General features: G+C 39.7%; 1 protein-coding gene across 3 annotated transcripts in view; it reads left to right on the top strand.

The window, feature by feature from the left end:
- Nucleotides 1-25681, top strand: part of NALCN (sodium leak channel, non-selective) — a 292588-nt gene that overhangs the window by 187731 nt on the left and 79176 nt on the right. For all 3 annotated transcript variants that reach the window (XM_060287757.1, XM_060287756.1, XM_060287759.2), the window contains 2 exons: nt 23474-23610; nt 24930-25068. In XM_060287757.1, coding sequence (XP_060143740.1) covers nt 23474-23610; nt 24930-25068 — 276 coding nt within the window. The remainder of the gene's footprint in view (nt 1-23473; nt 23611-24929; nt 25069-25681) is intronic.

The raw sequence follows: 25681 nt of genomic DNA, 5'->3' as shown, positions 1-25681 counted from the left end.
CAAATGAGGGTTGGGAAGTTCTTTATGCCATTGATGCAAATACTTCCCATGGTTTCTAGTTGTAGAAGAAATATGTAATTAGTGAGTTCAAAATTGAAATTGACCAACCATATAATTAGACACAACCAATAAATATCTCTTGCTGTATAACCACCTTAGTCCTTGCTTTACAAATCTGGTATTTATTTCAGGATTTAAATGATTTTACTCTATTTTTATTATTCCCAGAGAAGAGGATGGGGAAAATGTGAAAAAATGGTTGATTTTCTTAATGTTTCAAGTTCCAGAAAGCACTCTGTATTCCAAAGTCTGTCTTTATTCAGTTTAAACTTGTTTTTCAGTCTTTGACCCTTTCCACTAACTAGTCTGTAGGTTCTTAGAGCTACAGTCACGTTTGTGTGAGCACTGGCTCAGTGCCAGCTACTTTGTATTTTCATTTATTTAAATTTCACAGCAACCATGTGATGCAAGTATTGTTAATAGCTTCATCTTACAGGTGAGAAAACTAAGGCACGGAGAAGTAACTTGCCTAAGGTCTCACTGCTAATAAGTGGCAGAGTTAGGACTTGAACCCAGGCAATTTGGACCAAAAGCCCAGACTCAGCCTCTATGCTATATTGAGTCACATTAAAGCTATATAAATGCCAGACATGAGTCATGCCATTGTGGAGGCTCATTCATAAGACTGTTAGTTACTTGTTGATAAATAATGATATCTTAGGTGACAGAGACGTCATTATATTCATGAAATAACCATTGATGTGACAGGCAGTTTCTTGAGGAATGGAGGTGAATTAAGCTACCCAATCATTAAAACTATGCAAAAGGCAGATGATCTAATTAGAGGCACTGGAGTTAGGACTTTGGCAGAAGCTAAGAGCTGAGATGCTTACCATTCACTCCACATGATGGCAGACACTGGCCAAAGCACCTTTTCCCTCAGGGACCTTCTGGAGCAATGACCCTCCTTAGACACAGACATAAGGTGCTTGCAGCATATTGACATTTTAGAGAGGTCTCTAGAGACTTAATGTACTTTATTATGATTGTGGTAAAAACAATTGTGTTAAAATATACATGTTGGCGCATAGACATTTTTCAAGAGTAATAGAAACCGTGTGAGCCATCTCTAAAATGGAGACATTAAATATGAAACACTGAACGGGGGCTATTAGAAAAAGTCGGTTCTCATGCTTGGGAGAGGGATTATGTCCCTGGAGGTGGATGGGATAGGAGACAATGGTAGAAAGCTGAATGGTACAGTGAAGAAACTAGAATGGGAGAAGAGAAAGAAGTGAAGAAGTGAACGAGGAAAACATCCAAGAGATGAAATTAAAGGAAAGAGCACAGATTATTAATCTAAGCCAATGATAAAGGGGGAGAAATGTGACCGAATGCTACATCAGATTGCTCCATGCACCAGAGCTTTTGTGAAGAAGCTCCCTGAGGCAAGCACAGTCTGCAGGATCAATGGTGCTGGAACTGTATCCTTCTTAAGTAGGAACATGCTACTTATTGTTTCCCCATTATTTTCTGAAGTTGCCTCCTTGCCCTTTAAGACAGTGGTTTCCAGCCAGGGATGCTAACCCGTGGGGCTCTTCAGGAGAAACTGTGGGACCAGCAGCCTTCTTTAACACTTCAGGAAACCTAAAGGGAATTGTGCATTTACCCTACTAAAATGCCTACTTAAATACTTTTAGCTGGAAATTTGTGAATTCTAGGCAGCAGCACTGCTTCCCTAATGCTAATGCTCTGAAGGCTCTTCATATATGCTTTTCTTTAAGGAAAAAGAAGCAACGTTGAATTATTTATTGCTTAATAAAGGCATTTTGATAGACAGAAACATTTTTAAAGAGAGGACTCAGAGGGCAATAATTAAAGGGCTCCTTGGGGATGACTTTGGGTAGGTTCTGATGTAAATGCTCATTCCCAGGCCACCTGTCTCCATGCCATCACCAGTGTTTTGCCTTTAGAGCCACTAATGTAGCTTTTCCTTTGTCACTCTTCAAAATAAATAATGCTCTGAAAAAACATGCCAATTATGCATTCACATAAAATTCATCTATTGCTTTCCTAGCAGCAATATAGCAGTAGCAATCATTTCCTAGCTGCCATAATTTATGTGACCCCGTATCTAATTAAATAGAGACCGTGATTCTCTTTCAGCATCACCAAAACCCAATAGAGGAACTGGAGATAGATAGAGATAGAAATAAAGATATATAATGGGTTTTCACATAAGATCAGAAAATTGACTAGAAATGAGATTGTCTGTAAATGTATAATTTGGCTGCCGAGAAGCCAGGTCAGTTCATATAGAGGCTAAAAACCCCCTTGACCTACTGCTGTCCTCTAAACAGCAGTAGGAGACAATGACCTTCATGCTCTGTGATGCAGCAAAGACACTGGAGAATGTAGGTGGAGTTTTGCAAACTTTGAAAAGGAAGAGAATTCTTGCAGCTTTAATGATTTTTGCAAATTCAGTGCAAGACAGATATAAAGGGTTTTCTTTTAAGCAGTAGAAGATTCATTAAACTATGAGGGAAAAAAAAGACCCATAGAGAAGCCTCAGGGAAAAGAATCATTGAAAAGGGAAGTAGAGATAGTCTGTGTAGATTAAGTTCAAAGCTCTGCAATTAAAACTGTTACCCCAGCTCTGTATTAAGTCCCATTTGAGTCTTGTCTGGTTCAAATTTGATAATGTTTGGTCTTCTGTGATGTCCAATGCATAGTGAGGGATGGACATGTAAAGAGACTTCTCTCTCTTGTTGATTATGATTTTAACAAAACAACAAAACTCTTAGTCCTTTTAAAAATATGAGCTCCAAAAAAAAAAAAAATATGTGAGCTCTGGGTTAATGTTTCTCCGTAGCCTTACCTGGGGGCTTTCATTTTCATCTCTGTCTTGTCTCCTGTATTGAAGTCATTCTGGATTTAGGGCAACAGCAAGGGGACAGACTAGCCACTCAGCTAAGCACTGTTTGCCATCTCCTGATCTGAGTCGAGCCTTCAGTCTTCTTAGTACTTTTTCCATCTCACAGGAGTGAACTCAAATGAATGTAACATGAAAGAAGGATGCAACTGTTACAATAATAAATATTCCCTATTGAAAACTACCTGGTGCCAGGCACTTCATATGCAATTACTGAATTTAATTCTAAATGTTAAAGACACAGAAACTAACATTCAGGGAGATAAATTTCTTGCCCAATTTCATATAATTTGTAAAGTGCTTAAGTTGGGAGAATAAGGGCTTTCTCACCCCAATGCAGGTGACACACAGCCTGCTCAGAGAATCAGTTCGTTCATTCATTCTAAGGCGAGTGTCTGGAAAATGGGTTGGTTGAGATGCTTGCATTTTTGGATCAGCAGCTTCTCTCCCTGTGGATGTGTAGATTGGAGGTCAAATTGTAATCAGAATATAGCTCAGTGAGCTGGGAATCAGTGTGGGGTGTGGAGAAGGAGGGTTGTGTGATTCAAATACGTAATGGCATCAGGCTAATGTCACTTGAGGTATTCCTTTTACTAGATCTCCCCATTTTTGTAATCCTGGGGTCTGAATGCCTGTCTACTGTACTTCAGATGTTGTGTTAGGGGCACCAGACATAATGATGAGCAAGATATTGTTCCTGCCTTCAAATAGCTTATGAACTGGTGGCAGAAAGTGACAACTAAACAGATACTACAAACTGTGGAGCACAAAGGAGACACACATAACAGATGATGAAATTAGATATGTTTTCTCCCAAGTGTGGCACAGACTAAAATCTGTAATTCCCATCTAGGTGAAGGAAGTTAGAAGAAGGCAGTGTAAAGAAGCATGCTTGAGACCAAGAGAACAGCAAACTTTTTCTTTAGGCAAGAAAAAGCTTGGTGGCTTTTTGGAGGCCACTAGGAGTTCACTGTGACTCAAGTATAGAGCAAGGGAGAAAATGGTGAGCTGGACAAACAAGCAGGGACCAGCAGAGGAAATGCCATGAGCAGTGCTAAGCCACTAGATATTACCCTGTGGGCATTTAAGCCAAGAGCGACATAATCTCCCCTATGTTCTATTTTTTTTTTTAATCAAAGTTTAGTTACTGTACAATATTATAAGTTATAGGTGTACAATATAGTGATTCACAGTTTTTAAAGGTTATACTCCATTTATAGTTATTATAAAATATTGGCTGTATTCCCCATGTTGTACAATATATCCTTGTATCTTTTTCATTTTTTAGATAATAGTTTGTACCTCTTAATCCTTTACCCCTAAATTGCCCTTCCCCCTTCCCTCTCCTCATTGGTAACCACTGGTTTGTTCTCCATGTCTGTGAGTCTGCTTCTTTTTTGTTATATTCACTAGTTTGCTGTAGTTTTTAGATTCCACATATAAGTGATACCATGCATTGTTTGTCTTTCTTTGTCTGACTTATTTCACTTAGCGTAATATCCTCCAAGTCTATCCTTGTTGCTGCAGATGGCAAAATTTCATTCTTTTTTCCCCTACATTCTTCAGTTCAGAGAATGAATTGAAGGGCACCTAGGCTGAAGATAGGAGAGCCAATCCCTGAAGCAGATGGTGATTGCAGTCTCAACTAAAGGAAATAGAGATGAGGGAACGTGAAGGAGTGGTGACGTACAGAAGAGGGAATGCAGAGGGTAGGATCTTACATCTTACCCGTTGAATGTAAGATGAGCAAAGGTTGGAGACAAGAGCATCACCCAGGTTTCTAGATTGCCCCAGATGTGCCAAGGCAGAGGATGCAGAAGAAGGAAGAATTTTGGGGTTGGTTTTTTTATTTTGGGGAGTGGGGGGGTCATATTTTCCATGAGATGCCTGGGAAATATCTATGAGACAATGTCTGTGGATAGATGTAAGGGTTAAAACTTAGGCAGAGTATCAGGGCTGAGACAGATATTGGAGAGAAGCAAAAATTAACATGCAGGTGGTAAGTTAAGCCTTTAGAATCATGAGTTTACCAAGGGAAGAATGGTTCCCTGAGGAACAGCAAATGAATCCAGTGAGACAATGAGAAAGAGCCCGAAATGGGAATGAGAAGCCCAAGAGGTAGGAGGAAAGAGTAGAACGTGTGTGTCATCAAGAACAAGGCTGTGGTTCACAATCTCAAAAGACTTCAGAGAGGTCAAAGGTGGTCACCATAGCAAACAATCCTAATTACAATAGCATCAGAAAAAATAAAATACTTAGGAAAAAAATAACCAAGGAAGTGTAAGATTTCTGCCCTGAAAACTACAAAACATTGCTGAAAGAAATTACAGAAGACACAAATAAATGAAAAGACACTCTGTGTTCATGGCTTGGAGAGGATATGGAGAAATTGGAAGACTTGTGCACTTGTTGGTGGTGTAAAATGGTGCAGCCGCTATGGAAAACAGCATGAGGTTCCTCAAAAAATTAAAAATAAAAATGATCCAGCAATACCACTTCTGGGTATATATCCAAAAGAATTGAAAGTAGGATCTCATTGCAGCGTTACTCACAATAGCCAAGAGGTGGAAGCGACCAAAATGTCCATTGACAGATGAATGACTAAAGAGAATGTGGTATATACATAAAGTAGAATATTATTCATTCTGACGTGCAACAACATGGATGAACCTTGAGGACATTATGCTCAGTGAAATAAGCCAGTGACAAAATGATAAATGCTGTATGATTCCATTTGTATGAGGTATCTAACGTAATCAAATTCATAGAAACAGAAAATAGAGTGAGGGTTGAGAGGGGCAAAGAGGAGTTGTTGTTCAATGGCTATAGAGTTTTAGTTTTAAAAGATGAAAAGGTTTGAGACCTTTTGCACAACAATATGGATGTACTTAACGCTACTGAACTGTACCCTTAAAAATTACTAAAATGATAAATGTGATGTTATGCGTTTCTGACCACAGTTTTTTTTTTTTTAATTTTGATAAAAAATTGGTCACCATATTGGTAAGGTGGTGAGAGCAGGCTTAGGGATTCTGATGGTGCAGAAGCTGGGTTGCAGAAGGGTGAGGAGTGATGACAGCTAAGAAAGTAAAGACGAACTGTTAACCTTTTCCTCTCAGACTTCTCATGCTCTAAGTTTCTAGACAGACCACCTGGTTACGGACTGATTCTTAATTTTTATAGCTATGTAGTAACATCATTTACTACAGTGCTACCCAACCGTTTTTTTCCCCATTGCGGTTTGCACAGAGAGTGACATTTGTACAACAGCTGGGAATCACATGCAGCTGGAGGCATCCAACACTAGGATTTCTGCTGCTCCGGGGAAAACTCAGCTGCCCAGGGGCCAAGGATCAATACCCCAAAGAAGCTATAAATCATCAGTGGCTGAGTTGGAATGCGCAGCATTTTACTCAAAGCCTTTGATGTAACCCAACTGCACTTGAAGCCACTCTCTCAATCTTTTGGTCAGAGATGACTCTTTAGTTGTCAGTTTACATATCATTACCCATAATTTAACATAAGTGAAATCTCAAAACTCATCTTATATAGCACTTGATCTGCTATTTCTGATAGAGCTTCATTGTTAGGCTTCTTTTAAAAAATAAATTCTTATGCCACATTAAGACATAAACAACAATAAGATCTGTTTAAAGAGATGAAGTAGCTAAGACTGAGAACTATTCAGATCAGGGTTCAAGCTAATAGGTCACAACAGAAGCTAAAAATTTGAGGATATCAATTATCAGCATAAGAAAACAGCCTAGAGTGGGGAGGGACAGATAAGATGGGGGTACAGACTACCGTGTATAAAATAAATAAGCTACAGGGATACGTTGTGCAGCACAGGGAATATGGCCAATATTTTATAATACCTATAAAAATGGAGTATAACCTGTAAAACTTGTGAATCACTGTGTTATATATGGAAACTTACATAATATTATAAATCACCTATACCTCAATTTTAAAAAGAAAAAGAAAAAAAAAAAAAAAGACAGCAGCCTAGAAATCTAGAAGTCAATGCAAAAATGGTGAGCAGCCAACTGGAATTTTGGAGTTAAACAGGTACTAGTCAAGGATCCGGGAAGTCAAAACAAAACAGACCAGGTACCTGTTAGAATTGATGTCTTCCTATTACGGGTTGAATTGTGTCCCTCAAAAAGAGATACTGAAGCCCTAACTCCCAGTACCTGTGAATGTGACCTTATTTAAAAATAGGGTATTTGCAGTTGAAATCAAGTTAAGGTGAGGTCATTAGGGTGGTCCCTAATCCAATATGACTGGTGTCCTTATACAAAAAGGAGAAGAGAGACACACAGAGACAGAGACTAGAGCGATGCGTGTACAAGCTAAGGAACACCTGGGGTGTGGACCGTCACCAGAAACTAGGAGAAAGTCTTGAAACAGACCCTCCCTCAGAACCTCCAGAAGGAACCAAGCCCATAGACACTTTGATTTGGGATTTTCAGCCTCCAAAACTGAGATAGTAAATTTCTGCCGTTTCAAGCCACCAGTTTTGGGTACTATGTTACAGCAGCCCTTGGAAACGAATACACCCCCTGGCCTCAAAAACAAAGGACCGCTCTTGGCCGCCAGGAAGTAACAGAGCTGAAGATAGTGGGTGCTCTCAGGATGGCGGGCAGCTTTCACCAACCAAGAACAGCTTTCTCAACAGATGGACTTAGTTCCTTTTGCCCTTAAACAAGTCCCATAATAATAAATGTTATAAATTTGAGACTTTCTTGGAAGAAGGGTTTCTCTAAGTCCTTCCAAAATTTCATTCTATGTGTGATTGACCCAAACCAGATCACTTTTAGAGGCTGTTGTTCTCAGAAACCTTGCTCTTTGCCTCATCCCCTGGTACTCAGGACGGTTAATAAGGCAGCTCAAGTCTCTCTTGACATTGAACAAACATAAAATGACGGGCCTAAGACTGTTCAAGTTTACATTGATGAGTTGTCGGCTGTGTCAATTGTGCTAATTCAGAATTACTTTTATTATAGTTTATCACAGCACTCTACAAGATAACCTCTCAATTTTTTTTCTCTTAAATTCTGAAGTATCTTTAATGAGAAAGGCATTCTTACAAAATCAGATGGCTCTTGACATTACTACGATTTTTTTTTTTTTTAAGTGAGGTTTGGAGGGAAAATGTGTACAAACCAGGCAAGAGGGTTACTCTTCAGCATACCCGGTCCTCAGACCCCTGCCCAGCCATGGAGACACTATCTCACTTTGCTTTCTTTAATCACGAGAACAAAAATTTTAAACACCAACAGCGCTATTTTTTCTCAGATCCTTTCACAGGCAATGGGAAACTAGATGGTTATGGTTCTAAGAAAAAAACGTGACAATTGGTTTTCAGTTTTCTGCAGTGTCTTGCAGTCATTGAATTGCAAACAGGCTCTTTGGTAGCTGCGTTTAGACATGTTTCAGGAGTGAGGTAGTGAATTTTGTCCTCTGTGTGCCCATACACGCAACATGAGGTGTTGCCATTGCTTTGATTCCTTTGGGACTCAGGTTTCAGCAGCCCATCTGTTCTTTGTTCTGAGAAGCCCACGTACTTGTCTATTCCACCCAAAACGTTTCTGCTATCTGCTTGTTCATTCAATTCCTTCAATCTTTGAGTCCCTACTGTGTGCAAAACACTGGGCCAGGCATTAAGGAGATAAGAATAAACAGTTAAATTTTCTGCTCTCATGGAGCTTAGGGTCTAATGGAGGAGTTGGACATCAGTCAAATAATCAGAGCAGTGAATAAATATTTATAATGTGAGATGAACTTTCTGCAGAAAAGAACAGCATTTGAGTGAGGAGTTAGAAGACCTTGACCCAGATGGGGGTCAGGGAAGTGGCAAAGGAGAAAGAGACACTTGGGCTGAGTTTTGAAGGAGGGGCAGCCGTGAACTTCATGGGGGGTGTTGATAGGGAAAGGGAGGGGAGAGCATTCCAGAGAGAAAGAAACACGTTCAGCATGACCCCAGAAAAAAGTGGTGTAAAGTGAGTATAGAAAAGTAAGTGGGGCATAGACCATGCAGCACCTTGAGAAACATGCCAAGAACTTTTCCCTTGGGGACTTCCCTGGCGGTCCAGTGGTTAAGAGTCTACACTTCCAATGCAGGGGTGCGGGTTCAATCCCTGGTCAGGGAACTAAGGTCCCACATGCCACGTGGCATGGCCAAGAAAAAAAGAACTTTTCCCTTTGCCCCCAGAACAATAGGAAGCCACTGCAGGCTTTTACGATGGGAGGCAGTGTGAATGGGAGAGCTGTTTGGGAAGCAAAATCAGCAGGGACTTGGTGAATGTTTAGATTTAAGGACATAAATGAGAGTCTCAAGGATGACTCCTGATTTCAGGTTCATCTCCTTGGATGGATGATGATACCATTCACAGAACCAGGAAACATTAGCACAGAACTTTATTTGTGGGAAAAGATCATCACTCGGTCTTGGATATGTTGAGTTTGTGATGGGCTTGAGACTCAGCAGAGACACCTAATACTTGGTTGCATGTGTAGGTTTAGAGTCTAGGAGCAAGGGCTGGCTGGCTAGAGATACAAATATGGACGTTCCATATCATTCTCAGTTGTTTATCCAGTGCCTGCCATGTGCCAGGCACTGTTCTAGGCCCAAGGGGTAAGTCAGCAAAAACAACAGACAGAAATGTCTGCCCTCTTTGATTCTTCAGTCCTAGTGACGCGCTCTGTACTAGTGGAAGTTGTAAATCTGGATGAGATTGTATAGGGTGGGGGGAAAGGAGATACCGCAGCCTTAAGGGAAAATAATGATGCTGGTGCTTAATGATGCCGGCGCTTTGCCTTAGGGAAACACACATAATCCATCTTTGTTTTTGTCCCATGTAAATGTTTGTTCTGTTACAAATAATCAACACTTTTTCTGTCTCAAGTTCAACCTCCCAATGGGAGAAGAATCTGATTGGTCCAGCTAGTCAACATCATTCCTTTTAGGCTGGAATTTTGTATCTCTGCCTCTCAATGCTGGTCAGCCATACAGAAAGCCATCAGCTTTGAACTGATGGGTAGATCCAGACCAAACCACAAAGTGGGCTCCCCTGAAATGTGGCTGGTTTCCTAAGACAGTCCTTTCTTCTCCTAACTCTCCACCCTGGCCTCTGCTCTGGAGGAGCTAGACCCCAAAGAAGGAGACGTGAAAGAAGAGACCAGGTCCCCTTCCCAGTTCTAGAAAGGAAGTCATACTTGTGGGGCTGGGGTGGGGTAGGGGAGCAAGGCTTGAATCACAGATGAGAATGGATTGCCCTGGACTGATGTTTTTATAACCAAAGGTGGCCAGAAAGCTATGGAACTTATCTAAGAAGGGCAACCAGTCTTTTTCTTTATTCATAACTGAAGGTTGATGGTTTCATTGTCGGCCTTTCCTTACATTCTACCTGCTACCGTTGCTCAGTAAGAGTCACAGTGGGAGACAGGGTATGGCTGGCATCCTCACTCACAGCCATATGACGATTGAATATTTTTTACTCTGATATTAAAAGAATGACTTAGATTGTTACTAAGAAATGAGAAATGTATATGTATGTTATTTTATTTGATGTTATCCCTATTTCCATGTTGTTTTGCATAAAATATTTTAATGTGAATTTTCATAGTGCATCTAATAAGCCCTTTGCCCTCAAAGTATGCAAAATTGAACAACTGTACAATCTACCACAGGCATACTCAGGAATGATACTTGGAAAGTGCATGATGGTTGCCTGAGAAGGAGTTACTTAAGAGGACAGAGCATGGGTGGGAGTTCAAGACCCCAGTGTGAAGACTCCAGTACAAAATATGTGTCTTCCAAACCTCCGATTTAAAGTGTGGGATTTATTTTATAGTAAATACCATCACTGACACTAGTTATCTGTAAACTAAGGTGGAACAAATAAAGAAACTTATGGAGATAATGAGAGCCAGATTTCACACAGTCAGAGAAAGAAGTTACAGATAAGCAAAGGGAAGATGCCAGAATGAACCCTCTGGCAATTGGAATAGGAGTATCAGTATGAACTCAGTTATTGTAAGATAGATACATAGATGCATAAGTAGATATATAGATACATAGATACATCAGTAGATATATAGACATAGATACGTAGATAGATACATGGATACAAGGGTGGATACATATATACAGCTCTATGGTTACATAAGATACAAACATAGTAAGCAGATACTAAATATAGATATGTGTGTATACAAGGGCTCATATACATACATATATTTCCTAGGTCTTTCCTCTGGGCGAGGCTAGAAGCAGTGACATGCCAGTAACATCAAGAAAACCCAGTCCTAAAATTTTCATTTCTAAAAACCATTCTCCAATAAAACAAATCAATATTCTTTGGAGAAATGACTGATTCTAGAGTTGAGGCAGGTAAAACACAAGATGAGACCTAAGTATAATCCTGGATGGGATTCTGAAACAGAAAAAAAGACATTCCTGCAAAATCTGGGGAATTCCTAAGCTGTTCTGCATTTTGGTTCAAAGTATTTGACCAAGGTTAATTTTTTGGTTTTGATCAATGTCCTATGGTTATGTAAGATACTAACATAAGAAAAAGCTGGGTCAAGGGTGTACAGGAACTCTCTGTACTATCTTTGCAACTATTATGTACATTTAAAATTATTTCAAAATAAAGAGGTTGTTTTTTTTTTTAAACAGGCTAAGAATTTTCTATGGTAAACTCTAATAACACTATATAGAGACATAAATTGGCTGCTCTGTTGCCCTGTTCAAAGACTCTCATGTTTGTGAAGCTTTATACCATAGATATGTTGTATAGAATTTATAGTCAGTTACGATTTTTCTTTTAATCTTATAAAGTTGGAAGCATAGACTTCATCAGGAACAAAATGGTTTTTTATGGTTTTGTTTCTGATAGAAAATCTGATGTGGCTTGTCATTTCTCTTCATCTTAGTAACACAATTCATCTGAAATTGGAAGAGTCATTTGTGCTGGTTCATATGGCTGATTGCACGTTGTAAAGAGCCTAAGGAAAGGGTAACCAAGTGAACCAAGTGATGAGAAATACCACAAATCGGTCACTTCAGCCTGTTTGTGGGACACCCTTGATGCTGCCTTTTTTTGTTCTTCATCTCGTCACCATTGTGTTATCCTTGTCTCTTGTGTAAAAATATACAGTGAGGCATGGGGCCACAGAGAGTCCCGCCCTTAATTAAAAATTGTCAGCTTAGTAGGGGAGAGATACACAGAATTAAGGAGTTACCGTGCAAAGCCCTGAGCACTAGGGTCGAAGACCCAGGGAGCCTGGGGGAAGACGTGCTTAACTCAGGTTGGAGCCAGGTCGAGAAGATATGTCTAAAAATAATGAATCAAATTTTATTAGGAAAGTGGGAAAATGCATTCCATATAAAAGAAATAGGTGCAAAATTGCAGAAGTAGGGGCTTCCCTGGTGGCGCAGTGGTTGAGAGTCCGCCTGCCAATGCAGGGGACACGGGTTCGTGCCCCGGTCCGGGAAGATCCCACATGCCACGGAGCGGCTGGGCCTGTGAGCCATGGCCGCTGAGCCTGCGCGTCCGGAGCCTGTGCTCCGCAACGGGAGAGGCCACGGCAGTGAGAGGCCCGCGTACCGCAAAAAAAAAAAAAAAAAAAAAATAGCAGAAGTAAAAACCCATCTATTGCTTAAAAACGCTGTTTTGGTGAAACAGTATACAGTAGTGTTGAGAAGCTGAAGTTCTGGAATCTGAAAGATGGTGGTCAAATCCCAGCGCTTACCACTTCTAGCTGCATGACCCCGAGCAGCAGATTTGAGCTCCTTGGACCTCAGTTTCCTCATCTATAACAATGGAGCTAATTATGGTACCTACATCAGGGGGCTATTTTGAGGATTAAATAGTGTTAGAAAATGAGGCAATGAACAAAGCGTTCAGCAGAGTATCTGCACACGTTTACTACTGCAAGTACCAATTGTTATTCTGAGAAATCATCCTAGAAGAGATGGTTTTTGAAGGAAGTATTGTAGTTAACCAAGTGTGGAATGAAAGTGTGTTGCAGGCAGGGGGACGGTATGTTCAAAGGCACAAATGGTACTCTGTGGGAGGGACACACAAACCAATATTGTTAGAGTATAAAGGGCAAGGCATGAGGGGATACTTTAAGCCACGCTGAGCAGAATTTATTCTACACGTAATTGACCATCCTTGAATTACTTTAAGGCCCAGGAACAAGGTGGTGTTTCTTTCTTAGGTGTTCTTTAAGGTAGATTTAAAGGGACAGGACTACGATGGAAACCCAGTTGGGAGGGTTTAAGGAGTGATAGTGAGTCCAAGTGCCACTGGACTCAGCAGCCTGGGACCACTGAGGTGGTGGGAGAGACCTGGGGTCCGAGAGGGAGTGGACGAGGGGAACTTAGTGCCGAGGAGTCGCGTAGATGGTAAGCAAGCTTCAAGAAGCAAGTTTGAAAAGGGAGGGAGAATAGGATAGGACACAAGGTGAGGAGAAATGTTTGCCTTTCTCTATTTTCATTTTCGTTTTTTAAACCAAGAATCTTGAGAAAATAAATCCATCAACGTAGCGAAGGGGAAGAAATTGGAGCGAGTGGGAAAGGGTGAGGCAGGCCCAGGCTAGAGGGAGGAGGGGTCGACAGCGCGCATGCGGCATCCTCTCCGTTTAGCCCCCTCACTGAGATAAGACCATTTTCACGTCGAGCCAGCAGTTGCTGTGGCTCAGTGATACCTTTGGTTTTTATAGCACATTTCCCTTGAGTAATTCAAATTACAGGCAATACACCATCTCTCTTAAATATCTGGCATTTATATAAAAGAGTGAAGATCCTCATTTTTCATTTGAGAACATTGAAATCCAAAGCAGTTAAGGGATTATAAAATGGAACAAAAATTTAAATCTACATCTTACTTTTTTACTGATGCACTATGCTATCTCCTGTGTTTTCTAATGCAAAACAGGGAGGACAATTATGTGAGTGCACAAAAATGTATATTCTGAATTCCCTTTGGTCTGGGCTTTTTTTTTTTCCTATTACTTACTGAATATTCATCTCATAACAAGATCCAAACATCTAGTTTACATGGAACTCTAATATAATTTCATTTGAAGTGGAGCAAAGAATGCATTTTTTTATCATAATAAAAATGTTTCGGGCTTCCCTTGTGGCGCAGTGGTTGAGAGTCCGCCTGCTGATGCAGGGGACACGGGTTCGTGCCCTGGTCTGGGAAGATCCCACATGCCGCGGCGCAGCTGGGCCCGTGAGCCATGGCCGCTGAGCCTGCGCGTCTGGAGCCTGTGCTCCGCAACGGGAGAGGCCACAACAGTGAGAGGCCTGCGTACCGCAAAAATAAATAAAATAAAATGTTTCTATGACTCAGTAAATTCCCTAATGGAAACAACTGTGTCTCGGTTGAATAACGCAAGACGGATACGATGTAAAATAGAGGTGTTTGGACCTAGAGGAAAAAACATGCAAAAGCAAACTGTATTCGTTACTACTATCTCAAGGAAACCGTTCATTCCATTAGTGGGATTTTAAGGGACAATAATATAAAGAAAAACAACCGTTCAACATCATTTGGTATTCTGGTTTTTTAATAGTTTTCTTTCTTTTACTGTCTTGTTAACATTTTCTGCTAGCTTAGGTTTGTTGCAGATAGTACCTACATTACTGCCCAAAGAACCTTCTGCAGGACATTGAAAGCCTGTAAGGTCTTAGGTTCAGTGTTGTAACAAGAGCATGAAAGTGAACATTGCCTGTACAGCTTAGGGATGTCATAAGATGGTGTAAATGCATCTGTGCTGCTGGCCTCCCAAACCAGGAGGCAAAGAACAGCCACTTAATTCCCAGCTCCTCCAACAACACCTCCTCTCCCCACTTTCTTTGGGGTCAGGCTGTAAGGGGGAATGAGTAACAGCTCTGACTTCTTGAGAGAGGTGGAAGAGGAAATGCCACTGATCAGCTGAAGTTATGAAATTACCTTGAACATTTTGGGGTGCCAGCTGTCACAAATAAATGTAGCTTTTATGGCCCAGATGCAAACCAAGAAATGAGCCCTCCAATTTACATCCAGAAAACTCCAATTTGAAGTTGGAAGGTACAGGGTTCATTGAAGATTTTTGTAAAAGAAGGAAAAAACAGTGACTTAAACATTTTTTTTCTCCTTTTTGGCCCTACTGCCCTGACCCTGACCCTAACAGCCTGACACTGACCTTAACTAATGACCTGACGACTTCAACACTTTTTAAAGGAAACATTTTTAAAGTGCACAGTATTGCTGTCTCACATGCAATTATGTAGCTAAGGGACATTTGCACAGAGGAAAAAGGAAAGGTTCTCCCCTCCAAGAAACTCTTTATTGGATTCAATAGGCTAGTGAGACGTATCCCTTATACATATTTGTATGTCAAGGTTTTATAGTAACATAGAGATATTAATAAAAACCAGCATGTTTGATCATTACTCCAGATAGGTCATCTGCAGCTCGGGTTGTAGAATCACAGGTGCAAAATAGCAGGAGAAACTTCCTTGAAAAATAGTAGCTTATGCCTTAGAAAGAGTCTCCATTCTGAATTACTGAGTCATGTACAGATCTAGAAAAACCAGCAAAAGCCATTATGTAAAGAAGCAAAGATATGGGACTTCCCTGGTGGCACAGTGGTTAAGAATCTGCCTGCCAATGCAGGGGACACGGGTTAGATCCCTGGTGCAGGAAGATCCCACATGCCACGGAGCAACTAAGCCCGTGCGCCACAACTACTGAGCCTGCGTGCCACAACTACTGAAGCCCACGCGCCTAGAGCCTGTGCTCCGCAACTAGAGAAGCCACTGCAGTGAGAAGCCCGCACACGGCAACGAAGAGTAGCCCCCGCACGCAGCAACGAAGACCAAATGAAGACAAAAAAAATAAAAACAAAAAACCAAAAGAAGCAAAGAGAATTCAGCCTTAATTGACTCAGATAACACTGAGGAACTCCCTTCTCCGGGTTAAACGGAATGTGGTCCTTTTTCATATGTGGAAGAGTCAAAAACCACTCTTCAGTTACATTAACCCACAGATCTCTGCACATTTTCCAAGCCAGAATGGACTAGGTTTTAAAATGAGAATCTTTCCCAAGTCTGAATGCTTTTTAAATTGTTTTCTTTTAGAAAATCACACCAAAAATTACCCCAAAAATTTATTTAAGGTAATCCTTCAATTCAGTTATTTGTTGCAGCATTCAGAACGGAACTGAAACTGAATAATGCTTGAATATTTTAACAGCAGAAAGCCCAGGCTGAAATATGGCAGATTTAAGCAATGAGGCAGAACGGGGTGTGTGTCGTGCAGACCAATTACTCCCAACTCTCTTGAGAAGCACAAGTAAAGGAAAAGCCTTTCAGCCACCCAATGTGTAATGATATCTCAGCAAGACAGATGCTGAGCCATAGAATAGCACTGAGCTGAGATGATTTATATTTTTTAAAGCTCAAGGTTTGAAATTTTTTCCTTTGATTCTAATTTCCTTTTTGCAAATTTTTTTTTTTAAACCATGTGAGTCAGTTGCAAAGCTATCATCTGATCTATATGCTACAGCCAGACTTCACGCTCAGTTGAAGCCTCCTCCTTCCTTCGGACTGTTCTTTACATTAGGTTTTTCAATAAAGAGAATAAAATCTTGGGATTCTCTGTGCTACTTTTCTTCCATTCAAGAATCATAACCTTTGAAATAATTTTTAAGTGGAAATTTACGATTACAATTACTATATGTTAGTAGGTCAGCTTTTGTGATACAGTATAATGATCTTAAATTATTATCCAGTATGTCCAGTATAATCCATGTTATTCCCTCACTTGCATCAAAGTAAATTTAATCTTGGAAAATCTGTGCTTACATGCAGAAGGGGAAAGAATTTGGATAAAAGCTAGAATACCATTTTATCACATATGAAAGAAACTTTATAGTGGCTTCAAAATACCATGAAGTACTTCCGTTTATCCTGGCTTCCTGATCCCCTTCCACCGCTCAGCCCCTCGACACACACACACTCTCTAATCCCATCTTGCACTTGCTTCTTTTCTTCTCTTTTTGTAGCTCAGTCATGATCATGGGCTGGGGAAGAAGCAATGGTGAAGGTTATGGAGGTTAATAGCAGTGAAGTAAGAATTAAATGATTGTGCTCAAATGCATCATCTGCCCTTAAAAAAAGAAGAAAACTTTTTACTAAACTATAATATAGAAAGAGGCATTTTGCTGAATTTTTACAAACTGAACCCCCCCCCAGTGCCCAGCTCAAGAAATATTGACTGTACCTTAGAAGCCCCTCCCCGTACACCTGTCCAGTCATCATGCTTCCCCCTCACCCCAGGGTAAACGCTCTCTTGGGACCAAGCAGATAGGCTAGTGCTGCCTGTGTTTTAACTTGATATAAATGGAATCATTCAGTCCGTACTCTTTTGTCTTGTCTGGCTTCCTTTACTCACTGTTCTATTGGGAAATTCACCCAAGTTTTGTGCTTGGATGTTGTTTGTTGACTCAGATGTTTCAATGGACCACAATTTGCTCTTCCAGTCAGGGGCTGATGGGCACTTGAAGAGTTTAAGTTTGGGACTCTTACAGGTGGCACCGCTGTGGGCTTGGGAGGGTGTAGTTGTGCTGGGCGTGCACACATGTCCAGGAGATATACACCCAGGAGAGGATTTGCCCGGCTGATGAGCGTGTGTATGTTCATCCCTCATTGATGCTGCTTATCTGGGAACAACCGAAAGAGCACTGGTGTTCGGAAAGAGGCCCCTTCCCTCAGGTAGAAGATTCGCGTCAGTGCCTCAGCAGTGAAAGTGGACGTATCTGCCATTCCAGCAGCCACTCACCTGTCTCTATTTTAATTACCCCATTTGGCACATTTACGGGGCAGCAATGCCTGATAGTCAAGAGGATGGCTTGCAGGATCCTGAAGAACCTTCTGAGCTTCTCACCTGCTCTTTGCAGTTTTAAGGTGCAATGATCAACGCATGCTGAGTTCAGATCCATTTAGTCACAAACAGTTATTATATTTCTACTCTCTAAAAGGTGCGATAAAAGTAAATTAAAAGTGGAATCTTGCCCTTAAGGAGCTTACAAGCTTTGGGGAGTATAACTCTAATACAAGTTAGAATGAGATGAGTTCCATTTTAAAAACATATAGGCATGGGGATTATTTTTTTTAATACTGGTAACCTACACCTGTTAAACATTATGTTCTAGGATAGTTGATTAAATGTTACAAAATATTACGTGTAAACTTATTCTAAACATTTATCTGTTCATCAGTGGCAGACATACGTTCAGGTTAAATGTCACAGAGTATAATTTTATTCTATTCTGTGAGTCTAGGGACACCGATATTTCACACCAACAAATTTATTCAACTGGGAAAGATATTTTCTGCTTGTCTCTCCATCCTTTAGAATATACCTAAAATCCTTTCTTTTATTTCCCACTTATCTGCTGGAGAGTTTAGTTCTGCCATCTGATCTGTCTAATTACTTATTCCACAAATATTTGTTTAACTTACTTTGTGTCAAATATTGTGACAGGCCCCGGATACGGAATAGTGAAAAATTCCCACACGATCCCTGTGCTCCAAGAGTTTACAGTCTCAGGAAGAACAGATATAGAGTTTCAGGTCATACACTATAAGTTCAAATAATGCTCTATGTAGTGGGTTTCATAGTGTCCCCCCAAAATCGATGTCTACCAGAAACCTCAGAATGGGACCTTATTTGGAAATTAGATTTTCGCAAATGTCATCAGTTAAGATCATATTGCTTTAGGGCAAGCCCTAATTTCAATGATTGGTGTCTTTGTAAGAGAAAGGAGAGGGAGATTCAGATAGAGAGACAGAGAAACACACAGGGAAGAGGGCTAAACAATGACAGAGACCAAGGAACAACAAAGACTGCTGAGAAGCTGGGAAGAGTGAAGGAAGGATTTTTTCCCTAGCGCTTTCAGAGAGAACGTGGCATTGCTGGTACCCTGATTTAGCACTTCTGGCCTCTAGAACACCGGGAGAATCAATTTTTGTGTTTTAAGCTACTGATCTTATAATGATTTGTTAACAACAGTCCTAGGAACCTAGTACAGTGAGTGTTAGGTTGAACCATAAGAAATTGCCCGTTTTGACTGCTTTGACCTACACGAACATGGCGACTTCATTTGGTTCAACCCAATATGCTGTGAGCTTGTGAGAGGAAGACCTTGTTGATGAGAGGAAACTTCTCGGAGGGATTTCTGGTGGAACTGAAATCAGAAAAGCAAGTGGAAGTTCATGAAGAACAAGAGAGAAAGGGGAGGAGAGGAGCTCCCAGCAGAGGGACCAGGGCAACAAAGGCTCTGGGGCAGAGGCCTGGACACTTGCGAAGAGCTGAAAGAGGCGGGCATGACTGGAACATGGTGTGGGCACAGGGCCAGGTGAGGCTGGACAGGTAGGAACAGGTAACACAGAATTGGGTGTTAAAACCTAAAGGTTGATGGTTTTGTTCAGGAGCAGTGGACCCCCACTGAAGGGTTTAAGCCAAAAAGTGAGAAGATTACTCTGACCCAGATGCGGGATAGATTTGAAGGAGCCAAACCAGATGACGAGACCGTGGGAGGGAGGGCATGAGCCAGGGGATGTCTCTGACCAGGGAAGCACGGTGGGGATCCAGAGAATGGGCCACCTGAGCAGTTTTTAGGAAAGAGCTCCGTGTTTTTGTTTTGATGGCATTGTCCTGATCAATATACCATCTGCCCTTGTGTCTCTTTGAAGACATTTAATTCTCATAAAATATACATACCAGTCCCGGCAGGCCTACAGCCCCAGTGTTGACTCACATAATCATGTGTAGCAATTCCACTGCCCAAGAAGTCTCTGGAAGGAGAAGCGGCACCTCCTCCTTCTTTTTTTTTCTAATTTCTCTCTTTGCTATTCACCTTGTGTTCACATCACTTTGTTTATATCTCAGCTAGAATAGCTATTACATTTTATTGTCATTATCTGTTTATATAACTATCCATTATAATGTAGGTTCCGTGAGGGCAAATACTGTGCCTCAGTTATTTTTATATCCCCAGAACCTAGCACAGAACCTGCTAAGTCCTGGCCTGTGGGATTTGATTTATAAGTGACTGCATCGGTGTATCAATAAATGAGTCAGCGGACGCATGAATTAAATACTTCGTTTATGCTCTGTCTTCTCAGCCTGTCTTTGGCCCTTTATAATTGCCTTTCTCTTTGGTCTGACAACATATTAACTGCTTTTTTTCCCCCCTGTGTGCTCTACTTACCACTACAAATATTTTTCTACTAGTTGTGGCAATAAACTTTTGGAAAAGAAGTCTCTTCCTCATGAATCTCTTTATATGTAGAGCCATTTTTCTAATTGCTTGCATCTCCTGGAAATGCTCACAGTTTTTGTTCTGTGCCTTTGGGAGCTAATTCTTCAGCACTGTTGTCATCGTAACCATCAAATTATTGAGAATGCGCCGTAGTCAGTGTTCCTCTCAGGGGGAGAGGGGAGGAAGGTGGTGAACAATGGTGGCCCCTTCCCTAAATGAGATACCACCAAAGACAGAAAGTCAAAGATGACTCACAAAGCTATATAAGATATACAGATGGCTAAGGTAAATGTTCATATTATATAAAACCAAAATGGAAGAACAGTTTCTGTAGTGGAATAAGAAAAAAAGGCAAGTTTCCTGAACTAGGAATCAGGACGTAGAATCTCACTGTGGGCTCACAACCAGTTGGACAACTGAGCCATATATTGTATTGAACTTGGGATGTTCCCCCAAAATGCTCGTGTTCTCTCTGGCCATTTTGAATATCCCCACATGGTAGGAGGGAAGAGCTGCCACCTCTCTTCTCATTATAAAAGCTTCCTTGGGGCTTCCCTGGTGGCGCAGTGGTTGGGAGTCCGCCTGCCGATGCAGGGGACACGGGTTCGTGCCCCGGACCGGGAGGATCCCACGTGCCGCGGAGTGGCTGGGCCCGTGAGCCATGGCCGCTGGGCCTGCGCGTCCGGAGCCTGTGCTCCGCAACGGGAGAGGCCACAACAGTGAGAGGCCTGCATACCGCAAAAAAAAAAAAAGCTTCCTTGGCCTCTCATGCTCACCTTTCCACAAATCCAGGACAGTTGTCATTATAAAGTAAAAGCATAAGAAATAGAGACACAGATGTAGAGAACAAATGTATGGATACCGGGCGGGAGGGAAGAGGGGGGATGAATTGGGAGATTGGGGTTGACATGTATACACTACAGTGTATAAAATAGATAACTAATGAGAACAGACTGTATAGCACAGGGAACTCTACTCAGTGCTCTATGGTGATCTAAATGGGAAGGAAATCCGAAAAAGAGGAGATACATGTTTACGTATAACTGATTCACTTTGCTGTACAGCAGAAACTGACACAGTGTTGTAAAACAGCTCTACTCCAATAAAAATTAATTTAACAAAATAAAGTAAAAGCATCTACCCCCTTGTCATGATATTTAGGGGATATTTTGTCATACTGTAATAGAAATGCGTTGACCAGTCCCAAGAATAATAAATATTTAAAGTTTTGTTTTTAACTAAAATAACATTGGTTATTTTAATATTTTAAAATATTTTAAAATATTATTTTAATAAAATAAGCTAATGTACTTTATGCCTCAAGTAAGTCTTTAAAGATATATATCATCTCTATAAATTGCAACTTTCTGATAACTAACGAGGTAATCATGGAACTAATGCTATGGAAATAGCTTTAATATGTTTTCTCATAATATATGCTAATATATGTTAATTTTAAGTAATTTGAGCAAACCAGAGAAAACTAATATCATAATTCTGCTTCTTTACCCCTAGAAATAACCACTATTACCAGTTGGAATATATCCTTCCAGATTTGTTATATATAAATGATGAGGTCTCATAATATGTACTCTTTTATATTATCTACTTTTTAAGGACACATATACACACACACAGATTATAAGATTTATAAGATTTAAGATTTATAGATCTATGTCATCCATTATAAGAGCTTCATAGAGTCTTTTTGCATGAATGTACCATAATTTATTTTGCCAGTCCTTACTGGGGATAAGTGTTTAGTTTATTAGTTTATTTCTAATTTTTTTAATATTACTGACAGAGTAGCATTGAACTGCCATGTACTTTTTTTTTTTAACATTTTTTTTATGTAGACCATTTTTAAAGTCTTTATTGAATTTGTTACAGTATTGCTTTTGTTTTTATGTTTTGGTTTTTTGGCCACGAGACATGTGGAATCTTAGCTCCCTGACCAAGGATCGAACCCATACTGCCTGCTTTGGAAGGCAAGGTCTTAACCACTGGACTGCCAGTGAAGTCCCTGCCATGTATTTATGTCTTTGCCCGTTCGTTCAAATATTTCCTTAAGATAAAGTCTCAAAAATGATATTGCTGGATCAAAGTAGACACATCTTTAATATTTTAAAACATATTATCACATTGCCTTCTGAAAAAGTTGTACCATTTTATATTAACAAAAATTCCCATTTCCCCATAACCTCACATTTTTTAACTTTTGATAGTCTGATATGCAAAAGTAATAATTTTATTTGTGTGTTTATAGTACCTATAAGTATTTGTGTTTGAGCATCTTTTCATTAATTTTGAAGCAGTTGTATAATTTTGTGAATTTGTCTTTTCCAAAATTAGTTTGTGAACACTTTTTATAAATCAAGAAATATATATCCAATATTTTTCAAAAAAAAAAAAAAAGCATATACCCCATAGGGGGTAAGAAGCTGGTACCTTTTGAAACGTGCTTCCATAACCCCACAAAGAAAGACTGCCTGAACTAAAGTACTCTTTGACCTCTTAGCTCAGCATTTGTGATGTAAAGCCTCAGCTTCTGTGAAACCTAAACTGTAAAAATATAAAAACAAACTTATAGAAATAAATAAACAAACAAATAATAAAACCATTTGCTTGTCAATTCCCAGATATTTCATGGCACGTAATTGAATAATTCCCAAGCATCTTTACAACTACATAGAGAACTTTTGCTTTATGTACCAAATGTGGTGTTTCTATTTGAGCTATTCTTTCATGAATCTGCTAGGCTAAATGATCAATTTCTTTGACATTTTCCCCCTTTCAAATGTCACCACTTAGGATTTTCATTTCTTTTTTTCATTCTTTTGATTTCTAATTCTAACACACATATTTATAAAACACTTTGGTGTTTAAATATGTTAGTGATAATAAGTCAGTCAATGAAAAAAAAATTATGTTTCATATGGAAAGGGGATTATGTTTGGGAATAAAATAACATACATTTTTCTTCTAATTTTTTTTTTCTGGTTTAGTTTTTTGTTTAGTTTTCTTTTTGTTTTCCCTGTGCTCAGACTTTGAACACTCAGAGTAAGGCAGGAGACCAAGATATACTTGGTAGGGCTTTACTGCCATCTACCGTTTCTTCATGTAATAACTCATTGTTCCTTTGATTCAAAAATTCTGATAGACTGTGACTTATATTACTAAAGATTCCCCCCTTCTTTCTATTCTTTTCTTTAGTTAAAGCAAAGTGAAGCAAACGCAGACACCAAAGAAAAGCTCCCTTTGCGACTTCGAATCTTTGAAAAATTTCCAAACAGACCGCAAATGGTGAAAATCTCAAAGCTTCCTTCAGATTTTACAGTTCCTAAAATCAGGTATTAAAGTATTTCTTTAATTGTATATCTCAAATACACCATAAAACATTCATCTTAAATCTGATTCAGCCCTTTCAAACTCATGTGGGTGTGGTGTCTTTCTATTTTGAAGTTATTATCCATACTGCTACTCTGTCTTCCTCTGTTTTAAAACCGTTGACCCCTTTAAGCAATACATCCAGAGCAGAGTCAAGTGTGTTAGCCTGGGCAAGAAGGCTGCTGACCGCTGCCTCGCCCTGAGATGGCCCCTCGGGGATTTGACTTCACAGGTAACTGGCACAGGTGGTCCAGCTTACAAAGATGCTCGTAGACATTGGCCTCTGACCCTCAACCATGTAAGGATAAAATTGCCTCTGAGGCCCTTTTATTTTCAAGGAAATGGAGAAACTGCCACTGGCCAGGTTTCCAGACTACTGTGACAGCGTTTGTTTAGAATGCCACGTCTGGGTGCAATATAATTTGTCTTCCATTTTTTAAAAGAAGAACCATGGCATTTTGCACTCACACTAATATGATTTTCTACCACTTTGCCCTCAAGTTAAACAATTGCATTGAAGATGCTTCAAAATGCTTATTTTTAATAATTAAAGGAAATTCTTCCAATTATAGCTCAAAAATTACAAGTAGAACCAGAGTAATATCAAAAATGACATTTTTTATGTAACTAGTTTTAAAACAATTCTATGGGGAGGTTATAAAAGCATGAGACTGGATGTGGTGCCATAATATTTAAAATTCAAATCAAAATACATTTGCAATTCTGATTAAAAAAATTTTTTAATGTGAAAAATATGACATATATAAAAGAGCCGTAAATTAGATTCAAGATTAGTGATTATTGGAAAGATGTTATCTGAATTCTCCCCATGCTTTAAAGATCAGATGAAGTAAGTTTCTTATGAGTTATTTTGAGTCTTTAAATGTAAAATTATCTCTAAAAAGATTCTTATGATAAATGAAAGTTCAAAGAGATGAACTAATTCCTCCAAGTCTTAGAGGGGAAAAAAAGTATCTTATTACCACAGTAGGAGTCAAAAGATACCATTAATTACTGAATATTGTTGCTTAAAAGTAATTTAAGGGATGTGAGTTTTTTAAAACAGGAATAACTGAAGATTCAGGAATTTTTCTCTGAATTCACCATTTTGCAAATTATATGTGTAGTTAAATCTAAACACCTCTTGGTGTGACATGTCCTATTTTCTGTGAACTTTTGTCACTGCTTTATCTTAGCTCGGGCAAATGCATCATTGCAAAATGCCATCCCTTGCTCCATTTCATTAATAATGCTTGACATAATGTGTATTTCTTTTGCAAAGGGAAAGTTTCATGAAGCAGTTTATTGATCGCCAGCAACAGGACACCTGCTGCCTCTTACGAAGCCTTCCATCTACCTCTTCCTCATCCTGTGATCACTCCAAACGGTCTGCGATTGAGGACAAGTACATTGACCAAAAAGTAAGAATCACTGTCTCAAATAACCAGATTTTTCTTCAGCCTGTGTGTTAGAGAAAAGAACACATAACTGGGTGGGGTCCTGAAATCTAATGTCTCAGGAGAATAATGAAAAAAATAATTTTAGTGGTTGGAGAAATTACTAAACCTAACATTTGTAAATTTGTTAATTTAAAATTTGCATTTCTACAGGTTAGCTTTTGAGCCCTGCCATGTGGCAGCCGGGTGACTTCCAATAGATCAAAAGCCTCCCCAAACCTGCATTTTCTCAAGTGTAGAAGGAAGGGCTCTGAGCTCTCAAGTTCAGCACAGGTTTAATGGTGGCCTGTACATTACTTTCTGCAGGAGACCTTACTTATTCCAGTTATTATGCCAGGGAGACTAACCAGAGCCAAGTTTCTCTAAAATTAGTCCAAATAACTGTCATTTATTGAGTTTACTAAGGCCTGCGGCAGGAATTATCTCTAGGCACATTATCTTATTCATGTTCTGATTTACCTATATCTTTATCATTTGAAAAGTAGATAGGGAATTTTTTTTTCCCGGATTCTACAGTTAGAAAATGAAAGATCAATAGCAGAGTTTGTGAAAGAGATTACACATTAGAGTTTGTTTG

This window comes from Globicephala melas, chromosome 18 (genome assembly GCF_963455315.2).
Source record: "Globicephala melas chromosome 18, mGloMel1.2, whole genome shotgun sequence".
NCBI lineage: Eukaryota > Metazoa > Chordata > Mammalia > Artiodactyla > Delphinidae > Globicephala > Globicephala melas.
Note: the sequence above shows the minus strand (reverse complement) of the source record. Positions and strands in the feature narration are given on the sequence as shown.